Source organism: Cynara cardunculus (assembly GCF_001531365.2).
Source record: "Cynara cardunculus var. scolymus isolate 2C chromosome LG 1, CcrdV1, whole genome shotgun sequence".
Classification (NCBI taxonomy): Eukaryota; Viridiplantae; Streptophyta; class Magnoliopsida; order Asterales; family Asteraceae; genus Cynara; species Cynara cardunculus.
In genome coordinates this window covers 15745673-15763654 of record NC_037528.1, presented here as the reverse complement: position 1 = coordinate 15763654, position 17982 = coordinate 15745673, and the positions used below count along the sequence as shown (strand labels likewise).

At 31.5% G+C, this 17982-nt stretch overlaps 1 protein-coding gene across 1 annotated transcript; it reads left to right on the top strand.

Annotated features, from left to right (window-relative positions):
- Positions 1–8716: 8716 nt before the first annotated feature.
- LOC112516999 (anthocyanidin 3-O-glucosyltransferase 5-like) lies at positions 8717–10186 on the top strand. The gene has a single exon (XM_025124319.1). The coding sequence runs from the start codon at positions 8750–8752 to the stop codon at positions 10184–10186; it is 1437 nt and encodes a 478-aa protein (XP_024980087.1). The 5' UTR covers positions 8717–8749.
- The last annotated feature ends 7796 nt before the right edge of the window (positions 10187–17982 follow it).

Genomic DNA, 17982 nt, shown 5'->3' with positions numbered 1-17982 from the left:
AAGTAATATGCATTAATAAATAGTACTTTACACATAAAAAGTGATTTTTAAAAGTTTTTGTCAAATACTTTATAATATAGTATAAATACACTAACTCTCCACTTATGCAAACCACACCATCTATTACTTATGTATCAAACTCGTCAATTTACCATTTTCTTTATTTTATGATTATTTAATTACTATTTTATGCATTACTACTATAATATACTAACTATACTATATTATAAACTATTTAACATAAACTTTTAAAAATTATTTTTTATACATTAAATACTGTTTATTGATACATATTATTTAAAATTCAAAATTACAAGTAAAATGTGCGTAAATACAATTTAATAAAACTTCATGTTTGAATTCTATAACTAACCGTAAATAAATATATTTAAAATCAAATACTGAATAAACTTCTCATTTTAAATTGATTATTTAACGAAATACTTAATTATTATTCTTAAAAAAATTATATTATTAAACAAAAAATAAATTAATTCGTTATTAACTCTAAGTAAATTATAATAAAATTAAATTAAAGAATTTACACAAGAAAACTAGAATTTTAATATTTTTTTTCAAATTCTTATGATATCTTTAAATTTATATTTATTCAAAAATAAAAACATTATCGATTTTCTCAAAACCATGTAGAACCATATTATAATATCCACAAAGATAAATAATAAAACTAAACATCAAAATCGAATATATCTTACTGCATTACGCGAGTATCTTTTAGTAGTTTATAAAAAATACAATACGTATTCTTTGTCGGCTCTCTCTCTAAAAAATCATCGACTCTTGATCCCTCCGGGACCCTCCCCTTTTGTTTGTCACAAGCACCGACACGCCCATCGTCCACCTCATCCACTGGCAACATCCATCGCCATACACCAACCTCCATCTCAAGCGCCGACACCCCCTCCATAATAACGGAAATGGGAAAAGGAGGAGGAAGGTGGTCTATGCTATACTCCATAAAACAGAAAAGGGAAAAGGAGAGAGGTGAGATGGATGGATGAAGATCGACGATCGACGGAGATGGTGTTGTTTTGCCAAAGACGGTGAAGCTCGCCGAAGAAGGTGACAGGTGTTCATCACTTCATTGACCATAGGTTTGGTCTCCCTCAGTTCATAATAATAGAAAAATAATAGTAAACTACGATTTTCGTCCATATAGTTTGAGAAAGATTGTGATTTTGTCTATGAGGTTTGGAGATCGCGATTTTATCCCTATCATTTGTAATTTATTGTTATTTTCGTTCTTGAGACCAAGGGGCCGTTTACCTAGATACTTATCCGGTAAGCAGTTACCGGTAAAATTCAACATTATCGCTTACTTACCGGACAAGATTTAATTCACTAAAACGCATCTTATGCAACAATTTATCTCGGTAAGTGCTAATTATGGTAAGAGTCATCGTCTTCACTTACCGAGTAAGACTCTCGATTCTTGTCTTCATTCTTACCAGTTAGAATTCTTAGTCCTTACCATATTCATATGATAAAGTAAAGTGACTTGGTAAGTGCTTACTCGGATAAGCGTTTGATAAACGACACCTAAATATGTTAAAGATCCTTCATTAACTTAAAGTGTTTGGTCTTTTTGATTTTTTTTGGTTTAGTAAACAATTTCTTTGATTTTTTTTTAATATTTTAGTCTTTTTAATTTAATAAAACTATATTTTTTCTCATAAAAAATTATATTAATTTTTATTGTGTATGATAAGCTAATTAAATATTTTAATATAATTAGTTTTTTTTTATAAATATTATGATCATTATTGTTTTAGTTTTTTATGACCCCTAATGAAAAAAGAATAATTGTGAGGGGTATTTCATGACTTACACTTGAATGATTTAACAATTATAATCAAACTAATAAGAAACTAAAACCATAATAACAAATATGATAAAAAAAATGTATGAAAATATTTAATTATCTTATCATAAAAAAATACCCAAACAATATAAATTTTTATGTATTATCTTTTTATCAAAAAAAATATAGTTTTATTAAAATCAAAAAGACTAAAATACCAAAAAAGATATTTAATAGACCAAAAAGAAAAAAAACTAAAAAGAGTAAAATACCCTTAACAATAAATTATAAATATAAATAATAGGGATAGACAAGACAATAACTTACAAATCATGGGGACAAAAATAGAAAATGCAAAACCACCGGACAAAAATCAAGAGAAAATTAAATAAAAATTGAAAAATAAAAGAAAATGATAAAATGACTATTTTGCCCATAACTTAATGGACATAAAGACCAAGTCTAAGACAAATTGCATAATGAAGAGATATTATGTAAAAGTAAACGTAAACGATCAAATCCATAACAAATTACAAACGTGAAGGACCAGATCTAGAATCTATTTTAGATTTTCTATTTGAATGTTCTTAGACTATCTTTTGCAAAATTCTATATCCTCTGTAAAAAATATTATATTACATATTATTAAAATATTTAGTAAAATAATATATTCTTTTTTTAAACATTTTATTTCAAATTTTTTATCTGTAAAGATAAAACAATTTTCCCCTCATAATAACCATATTTGATAGTTATTCAAATTTAAAGAATTTCATATTTTTTTAAACATTTAATTTAAAGTTTTTTTTATTGATGAAATATAATAAAAAAATATTCTATTTTCGTGGTAATCATTTTTGGAAATTCTCCAAATTTGGATGATTTTAGAGCATCTCCAATAGATTTTTTCAAATTGTGAGACTCAAAAGTTGAAATCCGCATAAAATCAATAAAATATATTTATCTTCAAAAAATTCTCCATTTTAGAGATTAGAATATTAATTGTATTATTAAAATATTATGTACAATTCATTAAATATTATTCTATCTCTGCTAAACAAATCTATTTCAAAGTTCTCATTGGTAGAAAGAATAACACATCATTTCTCCTTTTTAAGCAATTATTTTTAGAGAGTTCCTCAAATTTGAAGTATCTGCTAAAAAAAGAATCTGAATACAAAGTTTTAAAGTATCTGCTAAAAAAAGAATATGAATACAAAGTTTTAAAGTATCTGCTAAAATAAAATCTGAATAAAAAGTTTTAAAGTATATGCTAAAAAAAAGAATCTAAAATCTTCATTTTGAAAAATCTATTACAAAAACTTTCTTCATTTTGGAGAATCTTTTAAAATAAAAAATTTACTTAAAATCTAATTTTTTTTATTGTTTTTCTATTTTAAAAGAACTGTTAAAAGAAGTAAAAGAATAAACGTGTATATAACTCCAGACGTTTGGAAGGTGAAAAAGAGAATGAACGTGTATATAACTCCAGACGTTTGGAAGGTGAAAAAGAGAATGAACGTNATATAACTCCAGACGTTTGGAAGGTGAAAAAGAGAATGAACGTGTATATAACTCCAGACGTTTGGAAGGTGAAAAAGAGAATGAACGTGTATATATGGGAGGCGACTCCAATGAGATGTACAAGTTATAACCGGTACCACAATCCACGTTGACTTAATGTACAAAATGACAAATTAATATGCATCAGTCTTTCAAATCCCAAGAGTTGATGACTATTGGATTTTGTTTCTATTAATAATCAAGAATCATAAATACTGATATATTCATAGGATGCTCGATATCTCGGCAATTGCTCAAGGATTTGTGCAAATGGTGGAAAGTGGACATAGGACAGGTGAATTCGATTGATAATCTTCTTAACCGTTGCTCGGAGGTGGTTGGGAATTTTTCGTGTAAAAGGCGTTTATTGGAGTGGTGTATGGATTCTTCTGGATTATTTGAAACCTGCGTAACCGTAAAACCTTCTCTGCTCCTTCTCAGATGTTGGCTACTTTTCTTGCAGGCCAGCTTCAGGCGTATTCTTTTTTCTGGTTTAAAAACAGGGTGCCGAAAGATGTTATGGCGATTAGTTGGATACAGTGGTGTGATTCTCCCCTGTCTTGTTTTTAACCTGTACTCTCTTTTGCTAGCTCCTTGCTAGTTTTTATGATATTTCGTCTTTGTTGCCGGTAAAAAAAAATTTAGATCTGCTTTTTAATAGACAAATTTAGGATTTAGGATCCTTTTCATTTTTAATTTTAATCAGCCGCAACATGTTTCTGTTTTATCCATAAACATAATTTTACCAAATATATAAAATTTTATTCATTCATTTTTCTGTGCTTCAAATCAAATCTTATACCCATAAACAAAAACAATATTTTTAGTATTAAAAATCTTATAACAAGAAGTCAAGAATAGAAGCTTAAGAATAAGTTAATCATAAAGGTGGTATATAAGGACAAAGTGCTGATAAAATCAATTTGAGTTCGACTCATTTCATCTACATATACGTTTGTGGCCACTGGAAGATCTATTTCAGGATTTTTGGTGAATCCTACGATCATAATTTGTCATTAGATTAGTCTGGACGAAGTTTGAGATTCCCTACCCCTAAGAAAACAAAACTTTTTGGTATGTTGGACCTTTGATTGAGTTTATTATACTTCTATTGAATTTAAACCAATTGTATTATGCTATTTGAATTTAATGAATGTATTATATTTTGTTTAATAACAATAGGTATAGATATATCATTAGGGTAGGGATTGTGTAAGACCAACTATTTTTTGTGAGGTCGTCAGAGATATTGTGAAGGTAGTTTTTTTTTAAGGTTTATTGTGTCCCCCCCCCCCCCCCCGGGTCATTTGAAGGTCTGGTTCCTATGACAATTCGATGTTTTACTGTAAATATTCAGCAATATAAAAAAAACCATCCAAGGGCTAAAAAATGATCCAACTTTTTGAAAAAACTGGACCCTCTTATGTGATGTCAAGTCTTTGTCAACTAGTGTTGGGTAATTGACCATCATTTTCTTAAATAAAAACGTGGTACTGACTGCTATGTTATAAGAAAATAAGTTGCGTCTTCTCCATCAATGAGAGTATATGTGAAACCCCCATATCACTCTCCAGAAGAGCCCTTGAGAAGAAAGAAAATGTTTCAATATATATATATATATATATATATATATAGAAGAAATGGTTAAAGTGTAACCGATGATCTGGAACTCTAATAACAATCCCACAAATGTGATTAAAAATATGGTTTACTACCGTCTACTTAAAACAAATCATCTTATCTTTTAATCCAAAATCAACTTCGATGCTAGTTGTGAACTTCGAAATGCTATATTGGAAACGTGTGATGTAATCATTTTGGAACCAAATATAATTAATAGGATCTACTATAATATATAACTGAGTTGCGTTCTCTTTGGTGAGGACTATGTAACAAAGTAAAATTTGTCTAAAATGGAGTATGGATGAACCAGAAATTGTATCTCGAAGTGGTTTCATTAAAATGGGTTATAAATAACATTTAATATCTTGAACTTAAAGCTTGTTTACATAAATCGTTTGCTACGCTGTGTAAATTATGGAGATAGTAGAGATATATTATTGCTGAACTTTGTGCATAAGAAGACTGAGAAAATATATCACAGAAGATGAACGAATAACTCTTATATCATATCAAAAGGAGAAAGAATTCGTGGATTTTATTTGTACTTAATTAATTACAAAGATTAAACCCGCTATTTATATGATAAACCCTAACAAACTAACTTCCACATACACCTAGCCAATATATGAGTTGACACCTAACACACACAAATGTACCCTTACACAAGTGGACTATCTTTGTTTCCAACATGAAACCAAACTAATTATTTTGTTTCACATATGAAGCAATAATAGATTTTGTTACATTTGTTTCATGCTAGTGTTGTTTCACGTATGAAATAATATATATATATATATATATATATATATATTTAACAATTCATAGTAGCATTTTATATGTGAAACCACCGGCTCAATCCCTTATTGAACAATATGTTAATTTTTTAAACAATTCATAATAACATTTCACACACACACATATATAGACACACACACACACACACACGTAAACCATGGGAGCAAAGCACAGCCCAATCATTATGCCGTCTCATCGTCTTCGACCACCTCTACCTTTAAATAATATCTGGAATTGGATCCGGCCATCTTCTCTCGTCTTCGTCTCCCGTTTGCGACATATCACCGACGAACCTTCTAAAACCCGTCTCTGTCATTGAAACATCTACTAAACCTCTTTCTCATCTGATTTCAAAAATACCTAATTTGGTTGTTAAAAATAGCTAATCAAAGATGAGACACGACTAATACTACCTCCTTTCTTCATTTTGAGTTGAGAACTTTCAATTTCGAATTCTGTGGAAAATAGGTGAAGGAAAAGTCGTGAAGAGAGAGAGAGAGAATTGTGGTGGAGAAAATCCGGAGAGATAATAGCCAAAAATTGATAAAAACATTTATATATAAAATTGTATTATATCGACATGGATAAAAAAAAATAAAACGAAACATTGAAATGGATTTGTGTCTCGATGCATTACACGAGTACCCTTCTAGTATATATATATATATATATATACACACACACACACACATACACACACACATACGGGGTTCAAACGAGAACACCCTATTTTATGAAAATGTTAGAACACTTCTAGACCTCCAAATTATTTAACCCTAATAAAAAATTAGAATAAATGAATATAAATTAGTATTCATCAATAATTTTTGTTATTTTAAATGACTTTATCCCTTAAATGTTGGTAGTATCATCAAGGACGTCTTATGCTCATGTCTCTCTTGTCGATAATTGTATGATAATGATATGACTTTCTTGTGATAACACTTTGATAAATTGAATACTTTTTTATGATGTAATAATTAATTAATTATGTGGTTTTGTTGTGATAACGATGTGATAATAAAAAACCAGTGATAATCACGTCCATAATCATCATCTATTTGTTCATTATTTGATTTTGCTGTAATAATAATGTGATAATGTTTTGATATATTGTGATTCCTGAGTGTATTATATGTACATAATATTAGGGATAATGAAGTCAACAAGATTACAGATAAATATGAAATTATGATTATCCTTAATTATTTACTTTATTTTCTTCTTATTTGGAGGCTTAGAAATGATTTCGCATTTTAATAAAACAATGGTGTTCTCCCTTGAATCTCTCCCTATATATATATATATATATATATATATATATATATATATATAAAAAGAGAGAGAGAGGGTCTAGAGGAAAATGGTAAGTAAATGAAAAATTAAAAAAAATATCTTATCAACCGTTAGATTAGATGAATTGATGGATGTTATCAATGGACGATTACAATAGTATTCTTTAAATTAAAAAAACTCTCATCTCYCCCCCCCCCCCCCAAAAAATCTTTTATTACATTTGTTTTTTCATGGTTTTCATCTATTTTTTTCTTCCTGAATCCGACCCTATACAGCTACACGTATCATTTGGTCTTTAAAAACCAATTTAAAATTTAACATAGGAAAGGAAAAGAAAAGAAAACAAAACCGATAGATATATTAATTATATTACCCATGAAGAGGAGATAGTAGCTTCAAATAAATGTACAATTCAATATTATGAATCGATTAAATGTGGCACCACCCTCATTCATATCTTTTAAATTATTTATTTTGGGTTTCTCCGATCCCGTGTTGTTGACCGCAGGCTGCGGGGAAGGCGTACGTATGTGTAATAAAATAGATGGGCAATTAGTCAGTAGCTAAATTATTAGTATTCATTAAATGAATGGTGATGGTACTCTGAGTATGGAGTTCTCACCATCTATCACTCTCTTCCTTTGTTTTGTCAATTTCACATAAATTAGTTTTTACAAGTACTTTCCATCATATTTTTATATTCCTTCTAGAACGCTTTATTTATTGACCATAGGAAATAATAATTCAGTGGGATACATATACACACTCAACATAATAATTCTGTCGATACCCGGTTAGTATATATATTGTATAAATATAATCAATCTTTCTTCCAAAAAACTTATAAAAGGAATTACATATCGGGATCGATCAACAAGGGGTAGTACATGAATATTCATGATTGTTGTGGGAAACTTTTGTTAATATATCGATGTGATTATTATAAAAAATTTCAATTATTAATTATTGTAATTGATATAGTTGTGTTTGAATTGCTTATATACAAGTAGAACGATTATAATTTCAAGATTATATATCATTTAAATGTAAAATTAACATCTATATATTTTGAATTGTGTAGATGAAAAAAAGAATCTCCAATATTATGATGGGGATGAAATGGGACAAAAATGGAGATATCCCTAATTGGGAACTTGATCCAATTTCCATGACAAATCGAATTATATAAATAAAACGTTACATAGACTATTGAAAATGTTCTAGAAGAGTTCCAGAATTATACATATATAATAAGTCTTTTTGTAAGAAATATTTTCTTGCATCATTAATTATATATATATATATATATATATATATTATTAACCTAGATATCAAATCCGCTATACAAGCCAACTAATTCTAAGACGACTACCTACTTTGTATATAGCTCGGAGTCACCGCATTTGAATTCACATGACCATAAGGGGATTTTTATTCATCCTTGGATTTGAATATGAGACTTTTTAGTATTTTTTTTTAATATTTGGAGTCAAGCTCAAACCAATCAAAAACCAACTGGTTTATTCTTGCATCTTATTTGATAGCTTAATCGTTAATAACAAATATTTTGCTATTCCTCTATAAAAGGGTCATAAATAAACGACTGAAACCATCCCAAAAACAATCAAAACCTAATTTCTGATCATCACTATGACTCTGAAAAAGCTTCACGTAGCCATAATCTCTAGCCCCGGCATCGGCCATTTATTCCCGGCACTGTTATTTGGCCACCGCCTTGTCAATCACCACAACCTCCGTGTTACCATCCTCGCCGTCACCACCAACACCTCACCGGCAGAATCCAAACTCTTCAATCCCTTCACCTCCAACCTCCACCTTTCTGTCATCCCGATCCCCGCTGCAGACATCTCCTCCGTTGTCGCTCCCGACGCCAAAGTCTTAACACGCATTTGCGTCATGATGAAGGAAACCGTACCCGCCATCCGCACCACCATATCCTCCATGGACCCTCTTCCAGATGTCCTCGTTGGCGATATTTTCGGGGCGGAAACTTGGGTGATCGCCAAAGAATTCAGGATGCCAAAGTACGTGTTCATCACTGGCAACGCATGGTTTACTGCACTATTCGCGTATTCTCCGGTGTTGGATAAGGAAGTTGTGGGTCAATTTATTGATCAGGTTGAGCCGATTGAGATACCCGGTTGCAAACCGATCCTACCGGAGGAACTTGTGGATCCCATGCTAGACCGGGACGAAGAATCGTATCAAGTTCACGTAGACCAATCGATCCTTGTGACGTTGGCAGATGGCATGCTAATAAACACATGGGAAGGACTGGAGCCTCAAACTCTCCATGCTCTTAGAGATAACGATATCATGCGGTCTATGTTAAAGAATAAACCGGTTTACACCGTTGGTCCGATACACAAAAAGTACGAACCAACCGGTTTGAAGGGTGAGGTGGTTGAGTGGCTCGATAAACAACCGGCTAACTCCGTTTTATACGTGTCGTTTGGAAGTGGGGGAACGATATCAGCTGAGCAAATTACAGAACTGGCTTGGGGATTGGAGCTGAGCAAACAAAGATTTGTTTGGGTGGTGAAGTCGCCTAACAAGCATTGTGTGGACGGGTCTTTCCTGAACGCCGGTCAACCGAGTGGTCCAGTCGACTTCTTCCCACTAGGGTTTTTGACCCGAACCCAAAACGTTGGTTTGGTGGTAACATGTTGGGCTCCACAGGTGGAGATTCTAAACCACATATCAGTGGGAGGCTTTTTAACGCATTGCGGATGGAATTCAACGATAGAAAGCATTGCAAGTGGGGTACCCATGATAGCATGGCCATTGTATGCGGAGCAGAAGATGAATGCCACCATGTTGACGGAGGAGCTGAAGGTGGCGGTTCGGCCAGAGGTTTTGCCGACAAAGAAAGTGGTGGGAAGGGAGGAGGTAGAGAAGATGGTGAGGGGTCTGATGGAGGGCGAGGAAGGAAAAGCAATGAGAGAGAAAGTAAAGGCTTTGAAAGTAGGTGCAGAGGAAGCTACGAGCATGAATGGTTCATCTTACATTTCAACATGTAAATTTGTCCAAGATTGTGTGTCACAGATTGATCAATACTCAATTTAACGAAGCATCAATATATATACGGAGTATTTATATATATATATATATATATATATATATATATATATATAGTCGTCATGTCTATGAAAAAGTTCATAAGGGATTGTTTATCAACTTCTTAGTTGTATTTGTGTTTATCAATTTTGATATATAAGGTTAGGATTCAAAGGTTTCACATGTTCTGTTTTTATATGAGTTTGTTTCAATGTTTCATATATATGAAACATATTTACATGTTTTGTTTCAAAAGTCCACATAATCTTGTAGGTTTTATACATGAAGCAATATTACACGTTTGTAAATGTACTTATTGAAGTGCATCCAAGTTCCACATCGAGAAGAATGGGGAAGCATGCAAACTACGTTGCCAATTTTGTCGGCGCAAATACGTGAAGCGAAGTTGAAAACACAAAAGGTGTGAGGATGAGAAAGTTGGATAATAAAACAAACACTATATATCGTTAAGCAATTGAAATAATGTAGTAAATAGAGTTATATACTTAAATCAATCATCATTACACAAAGGAAACATAGATTCCTAGTTGTCAAGATGTGATTGAAAGAAAAATAGTGAAATGATGTTACAAGGTGAAAATAAATCCTCGAATGTAGAATGGAGCTCCGTGTAAGTTTAAACCACCAAATTAAGACAGTACAATATTGGAAATACCAATGACTTAAACTGATTATTAGAATGACATTAAAATGGAACAAAATTTACCCAAAATGGAGAAACGTACCTAAAGAAATTAGAGGCAACTTGAACGACAATGGAAAACCAAGTGGGCATAATTCTAAGCACGTTTCTCCATAAAAAGATCAAAGAAATGTATAAGAATGTAAATGATGCAGGTCGAGCTTGAATATCACTATACTCGACTCGAACTCGAAACCCAATTTCCAAGCTCGAACATGATAACTATTTCTTAAGCTTAAATCGAGCTCGAACTGCAACTCAAATCAAGCTTAAACTCGATTTCAAACTCAAATCAAGCTCACACATTGAAATTTATAAAAATTTAGGATATTTCTCTTATAAATTTTAAAACTTAAAGGTGTTTCATTAGTTTTTATAAAACTAAAATGATCAATTTCAAACTTTATCATAAAAAGAAGACGAAGTTAGAAATTCTATTCACCTTCTTCTATTTTTATAACATCTTTTCTTCTTTCATTTATTCCAATACCCTTTTTATAGTTTTTCTTTGTTTTTTTTTATTGTGATTTTAATATAAATTTTTTTTGATTAAGTTTTATAATTAAAAAATCATAATTTTGTTTAAATATCTAAAAATATATGATATTTTTATTATTTATATCTTATAAATTTTATCATAAAAATTAATTATATTTTAAAACAAACTATATATAAAATAATTAAGTATCTTACGAATTTTTTTTTTAATAAAGATTAACGAAAAATGGATATAATTTCCAACAAATCTCAAGTGAGAAAGAAACCACCCATATCCATAGAAAATGGAATGGGCCACTTGGATGGCTTTAGACTGGGCTTCTAACCCTTACTTTATGGTTAGGACTTAGGCGTAACGCCACCCACACTTGACAGTTGACACTGACAGTTGCGAATTTGCGAATAGTGGATCTTGGTCTAGTACCTGACTGACGCAGATCCATATATGGAGTTCGGATCCCATCCCATCCGACCCGTACCTTTTTAAATAAACTTTCAAAAATTATATTCCAACACCTTGAATTTCCTGAATCACAATTTTTAGTTATTAATTTTTGTATTTACAGGAAAGCCCTTGGAATTTTAGAACGTCTATTTTTGCCTCGTATAAAACCAATAACTTTCTGAAACTTAACAATTAGTCCCTGAACTTTATAAAATTGCTTTATACCACAAAGTGTTGAATTGACGTTCACGATTCAATGTATTTACTTTCTGAAAATTACCCAATAGCCCCCGAATGTTACAAAATTATATTTTCAATCCACTGTTTTCGCTTCATTGTGGGATCTTGATAAACTCTACTAAACATAATTTTAACATAGATTTGGCTACAAGTTTCTAATGCAAAATACAACTATTAGGGCCTGTTTGGTTCAGACATGAGAATGAAAATGAGAATGACAAGGAATGAATATTGCATTGATGCTGTTTGATTAATACTGGAAAATCATTATCATTATCATAGATGTTGTTTGGTTGCTTAGCATATATAATAACTGAAATTTTGTTTTATAGCATTGTACTACCATTTTATCATTTAAACATAACTTCAAAAAACACAATACAAAGTATGTTTCATCCAACTTCTAAATATAATACAATACATTTCTATGTTTCAACCGACTTCAAAAATACAATATCATTTAAACATAACTTCAAAAAACACAATACAAAGCATGTTTCATCCAATACAATATATTTCGATGTTTCAACCGACTTCAAAATACAATATAATCGGATGTTTCAACCGAATTCAAAAATACAATACAATTCCAAAAAGAGGCTTACATAGCCTACCAACATCAAAGTACATACCAAAAGGTTATGTTTAAGGTCCAAATTCATTCATTAACAGGATACAAAAACCCAAGCACGTATGATCTTCTCATGTGAGTTGGCAACGTAAACAATACCTTAACTTTGGTGGGTTCATTATAGCAAATCTCAAAAGCTTTACCAACATCACCAGTAGATATTCCAATGTTAAGAAGTTCATTCATGACTTCTTGCATCTTCTCATCACTCAAAGAATTGGATTTCGTAGCATCAGTCAAAACGTTAGCAGTAGCAGTATATTGTGACATCATTTGACCACAAATAGATTCAAACTTGGAATTAAATTCATCTAACCTCGTGTCAAGGGTACTTTGAAGTGAAGGTGATTTCTTGTTCTTGTAAATTTCCCTTCTAGGTGAAAGTCCTTTGTGCTTCTTTGATTTGATAGTGGTTGACGAATTAGGAGATCCTTCTGCATCTGCTTCTTGTTCACCTTCACTATCGGAAGAACATAAAAACACATTCTTGTTGTTACTACTATCCTCACATGCTTGTGCTATATCCGCAGCTTTTGGCCCCGTCGCTCTATCTCTACCCCATACCAAGTCCAATTTTCGCAAATATGAAAATTTGAAGTTCCACAACCCAGATGCATTCTTATGAGTCTACAAAAATAAAGAAAATGATATTATGAGAACAAAAAAAAATACAATTAAAAAAAGTAGTCGTTTCATGACCTTACCTTGCACCAATCATCATACCATTGCTTCTCACAATTAATTTTATGCTCCACATCATCCCATTGACACCCACTTTGCATCAACATTTCAGAAAGTGGATTATATTTGTTTTTAAGATATTTTATCCGAGAGTCGATGTGAGGGATAACTTCCTTATCAAAATTTGGTAGTCTTTGGACCAACCTCTTATGCACTTCAATCATGTAGCCATTTTTGAATCCACCATCTACCTTTCATAAGGGATCACAAGCAAGTTCTTGTAAAACATTGACCAATGCTTCTCCTTCCTCCTCATTCCAATATATTTTGTTTTTTCCCCTTCCACGTTCACGCTCACATGAAGATGTAGCCATTTCTAAACAACATAATAAAACATAAAAATAGGGCATACTAAAACATAATGTCAAATACGATAATAAAACATGTTGTTAATATGGCATAATAAAATATAATGTCAAATACAAGATAATAAAACATAATGTCAACATAGAAATCCAAAAACAAGTACAATCATGACAAAGTCTATCTACTTCTCCATGCATTAAACATATTGGTAGCCATAGTATTTCTAAATGCTAACCACTCATCGGTTGGACTAATGTTTGTAACGTATTCGACTTCATTACTTTCATCCTCGCTATTTGTTTCTTTTTCTTCTTCTTTTCCTTCGTCTTCAAGGACCGACTCTTGGGGATCATGGCTCATAAACTTTCGAATCAAGTTGTGTAGGAGGCAACACGCCATTATAATTCGAACTTGGGTTTCAATWGGGAAGAATGAGGGGGATGCAAGGATCTTCCATCTTYCTTTCAACAATCCAAAACATCTCTCAATCACATTCCTTGCTTTTGAGTGTTTCATATTGAAATACTCCTCAGCAGTGTTTGGTCGATGGCCACTAAACTCTTTTAGGTGATATCGTTGTCCCCGATAAGGTGCAAGAAAACCATTTGCATTACAATATCCAGAATCAACCAAATAATAAGAACCTTGAGGAACTCTTAGGCCTTGAGGCTTTGAGATTGCATCTCGAAGCACACGACCATCATGCGCAACCGGGCAAAAAAAATATGAATTGCATGTTGGGGCAGCAGACACCTAAAACATTAGTTGAAATGCAACCCTTTCTTGTGCAATAATGAGGCTTTTCATCACTAGGAGGTGTAACTTTAACTAAAGTCCCATCCAAAGCTCTTAAGCAGCCCTACAAAACAAGGTATATATATACATCTCACTTGGTGTTTAATTCATAACGCCATTAACTTACAAATGTAACTACAAAACTAGTCATACCTGAAAACATTTCCATCTCCCATCTTGACAATCTTGTGTAATAGGCTTTGGTTTCTTGAGTAAGATGGAGTGCAACTCAAAATTGCTAAAAGAACTAGATGAAATTGCCGACTAATTGTTTCTTTACTACAAAAAAAATAAATTACTAAGTGTTATATTCTTTTTGTGGTGAGCCAAGGTGTATAAAAACATTGCAACAACCTCTTCAATAGACGTGTTTCTATTAGGCTTTAAAAATCAAACATCACTTACCTTATCACATAGTACCCTAAAGGTTGCTCTATCCATACGAAGTTCACTAATACAAACGACATCACTTTCCATTGTCAACCTAAACATCAATTTCATCCTATCCATTATTTTTTTCATCCTTTGTTTTGATTTCACGAATCTTATATCGACTGTAGGAACAAATAACAACATAGTAGTTGGCAAGTACAAAGAGTAACATGTTATTTGTTGTTTGTTGACACAACAAAAGTTTCCTTAGTTTGCAATGCCTTTTGTTAACCGGAGATCAAGCCATTTCGATCTACAAAAGAGATTTTAAACAAAAGTTTACTTTACCTTATATGGTGTTAACAAAAAACTGAAGATGCTATAACTAGGTGCAATGAATCAAACAAATAAAGTAGGAATCGAACAACAATTTTACAACAATTTACAGCAACTATTTCATGGAACATTACACATCAATTTACAGCAGCTATGGATCAATCTAGAGTAGCTATGGATCAATTTACAGCAACTATTTCATGGACAACAACTATATATTTACAACAACTATATATTTACAGCAGCTATGTATTTACAACAACTATCAACTTTTAACAACTCTTTCCTATTGATATTGGCTATTTATTTAGAGTAGCTACAAATTAGCTTGGTCTAGTTGGTTCAAAGAAATATGATTTCAAACAATGATGCACCTTCATAAATTCATAGAAATCTGGTCCAGTTGGCTATTCAATGGTTGTCAACAAGACCATTTATCTAACTCATATAGTGTGTATGAATGGACCTTGTTTTCATAGTGAAGAGGCATCACAAAATTAGGCTTTTCCAAAAGCAAATTTGCACTATAAGGGACATCGATTTCAATCTTAAACATATACTATTGTGGAGAACCACAAGACTCATCAAACCCATTCATTTTCACTGATATCGACCCAATATAATTTATCGAAAACTCTTTGCAACTGTACAGATCTAACATGAGTGTAAGTTAGGTTAGAGAAATAGGAACATACCTGTAAGAGAAACGATTTCTGGAAGACAATTACTTGGAAGAGGAACAGTTTCTTGAACCGATTTCTGGAAGTGATGATTTTGGAGTAGCCGATTTTTGGAAGATGATTTTGGAGTAGACGATTTTTGGAAGCGGGCATGATATTTTATTCCCCCCAAATTGAGTTGGAATGAAAAATTGGGCTCTTTTGGGAATGGGCCCATTGTATTATTACAAACCAAACACCTTCTATTACATTCATTTTCATTAATTATTTGTTAATACCCCCAACCAAACACCCCCTTAGCTTTTAATCATACCATATTAAGATATTCAAACCCAACTGGTCTAATAAAATGTAATAAATAACAATACGCACCTAAAATCATCATTATGTTTCGAATTCAATTCACATTAATTTGCTTTAAGCGTGTAGATGAATAACATTGATTGCGAGTTTGAAATTATTGAGACGTATTGTTCTTTGCTAGTTATCATGAAACTAATGAAGATTTGACATTAGGTAGGACAAAAAATTCTATGTGGTAAGATTACGACTATTACTTCTTTTAAAATTTGAATTACATTGCGTATTACGATTTTATGTGTTATAGATAAGCATGATAGCATTGATTTTTATAGTGGGGATAGAGTTATCATAACACTATCATGGTCTAATTAATTAAGGTCTAACATAGTTAAGTGGAAAAGAAGTGAATTATGTCGGGTTTTATAAGAATTAAACTGTTGAAACATGACAAAATGGGCCATGCTGGTTAGATAAGGGAATTAGGTGAGTAGTGCACACTCATAACTGGTTGAAGGCTATGTGTCAGTGGCATTAAATTTTTTTTTTACTTTTTCAAATAATTTTTTACCCCAAACCTCATCGTCCAACCTTTTCTCCCCCGAAGGAAGTATTTATTATCAAATATTTACCGGGTATTACTTGTCTTAGCCGGAGGGTATGGCAAGGGTTAATAATCTTAGCTGGTAAAAAGCTTAATAAAAATCGATAATTTTTACATTTTATTTTTAATATCAAATTCAAATTGATAATAAGTTAATGATTAAAAAAACTTGTAACTAAAAATGAAATATAAAAAGACAAATGTAAAATAAGGGACATTTTTTTTGAGAATCTATGAAATTGTGATAACTTTAAGAACTTATACATCATATATTATTTCATATGATTTTTTTAATTTAAAACTAGGATTTAGTATATATTGATTAATATATTCACAATGTGTTTGTTTAACATGTACATGGTTCACAATGTGAACCCTTTTGGCATGTTTGTAAAACAAAAAATATACGTAAAAAAATTGCAGATTCTAAATTGATTACATATGAAACAAATATATATTAATCAATACATTAAATAGATGGAAAAAATAATGTAAAACCAAGTCTTAAAGTAGAAATTCTCATGGATCTCATAAATTTTAGAGTTATGAGATAATTAAGTCCCATGCAAAATATATATAGTTAAAAATGCATGAAATACAAGTTTTTATATATGCGTTTATATGCGCACCTATATTAATTCAGTTATCTTATAAAACATATCCCAAATGGATTTGAAAATACAGAAACAAATTTCTAACAAAAAAAAAAACTATATTAAATTCGAACCGGCCTTTCCTTTGATAGTCGACAAGCTTGACTTCATCCCATTTTCTCATATGAAGTCTATCAACGGTGCTATATATTAGTCAAGTGCCCTCACTCTAATGGCGTACCTTTTGCATGGTTAGGCCCACTTTTTACGGGTCAGTGGGGGGAGCCTTGACTTGAAGCATTGTACAAGTTTTAAATACAGTACAAGTTGAAAATCAAAATAGATACATGCATGATACAATTTTAGAATTATGTTTGACACATTTAAATCTGTTGATTTATGAAACTTCATCTTCATGAACTTGACAGAATTTTGAGATTCGACATCTTGCATAACATATGACATCTGGGGTTGGTTGGTTGGTTGGTTGGTTTATTTAAATAATGAAAATTGAGGTTGAAATCTAATATGAAAGTTAAACTGCATATGTTGAATCATTAG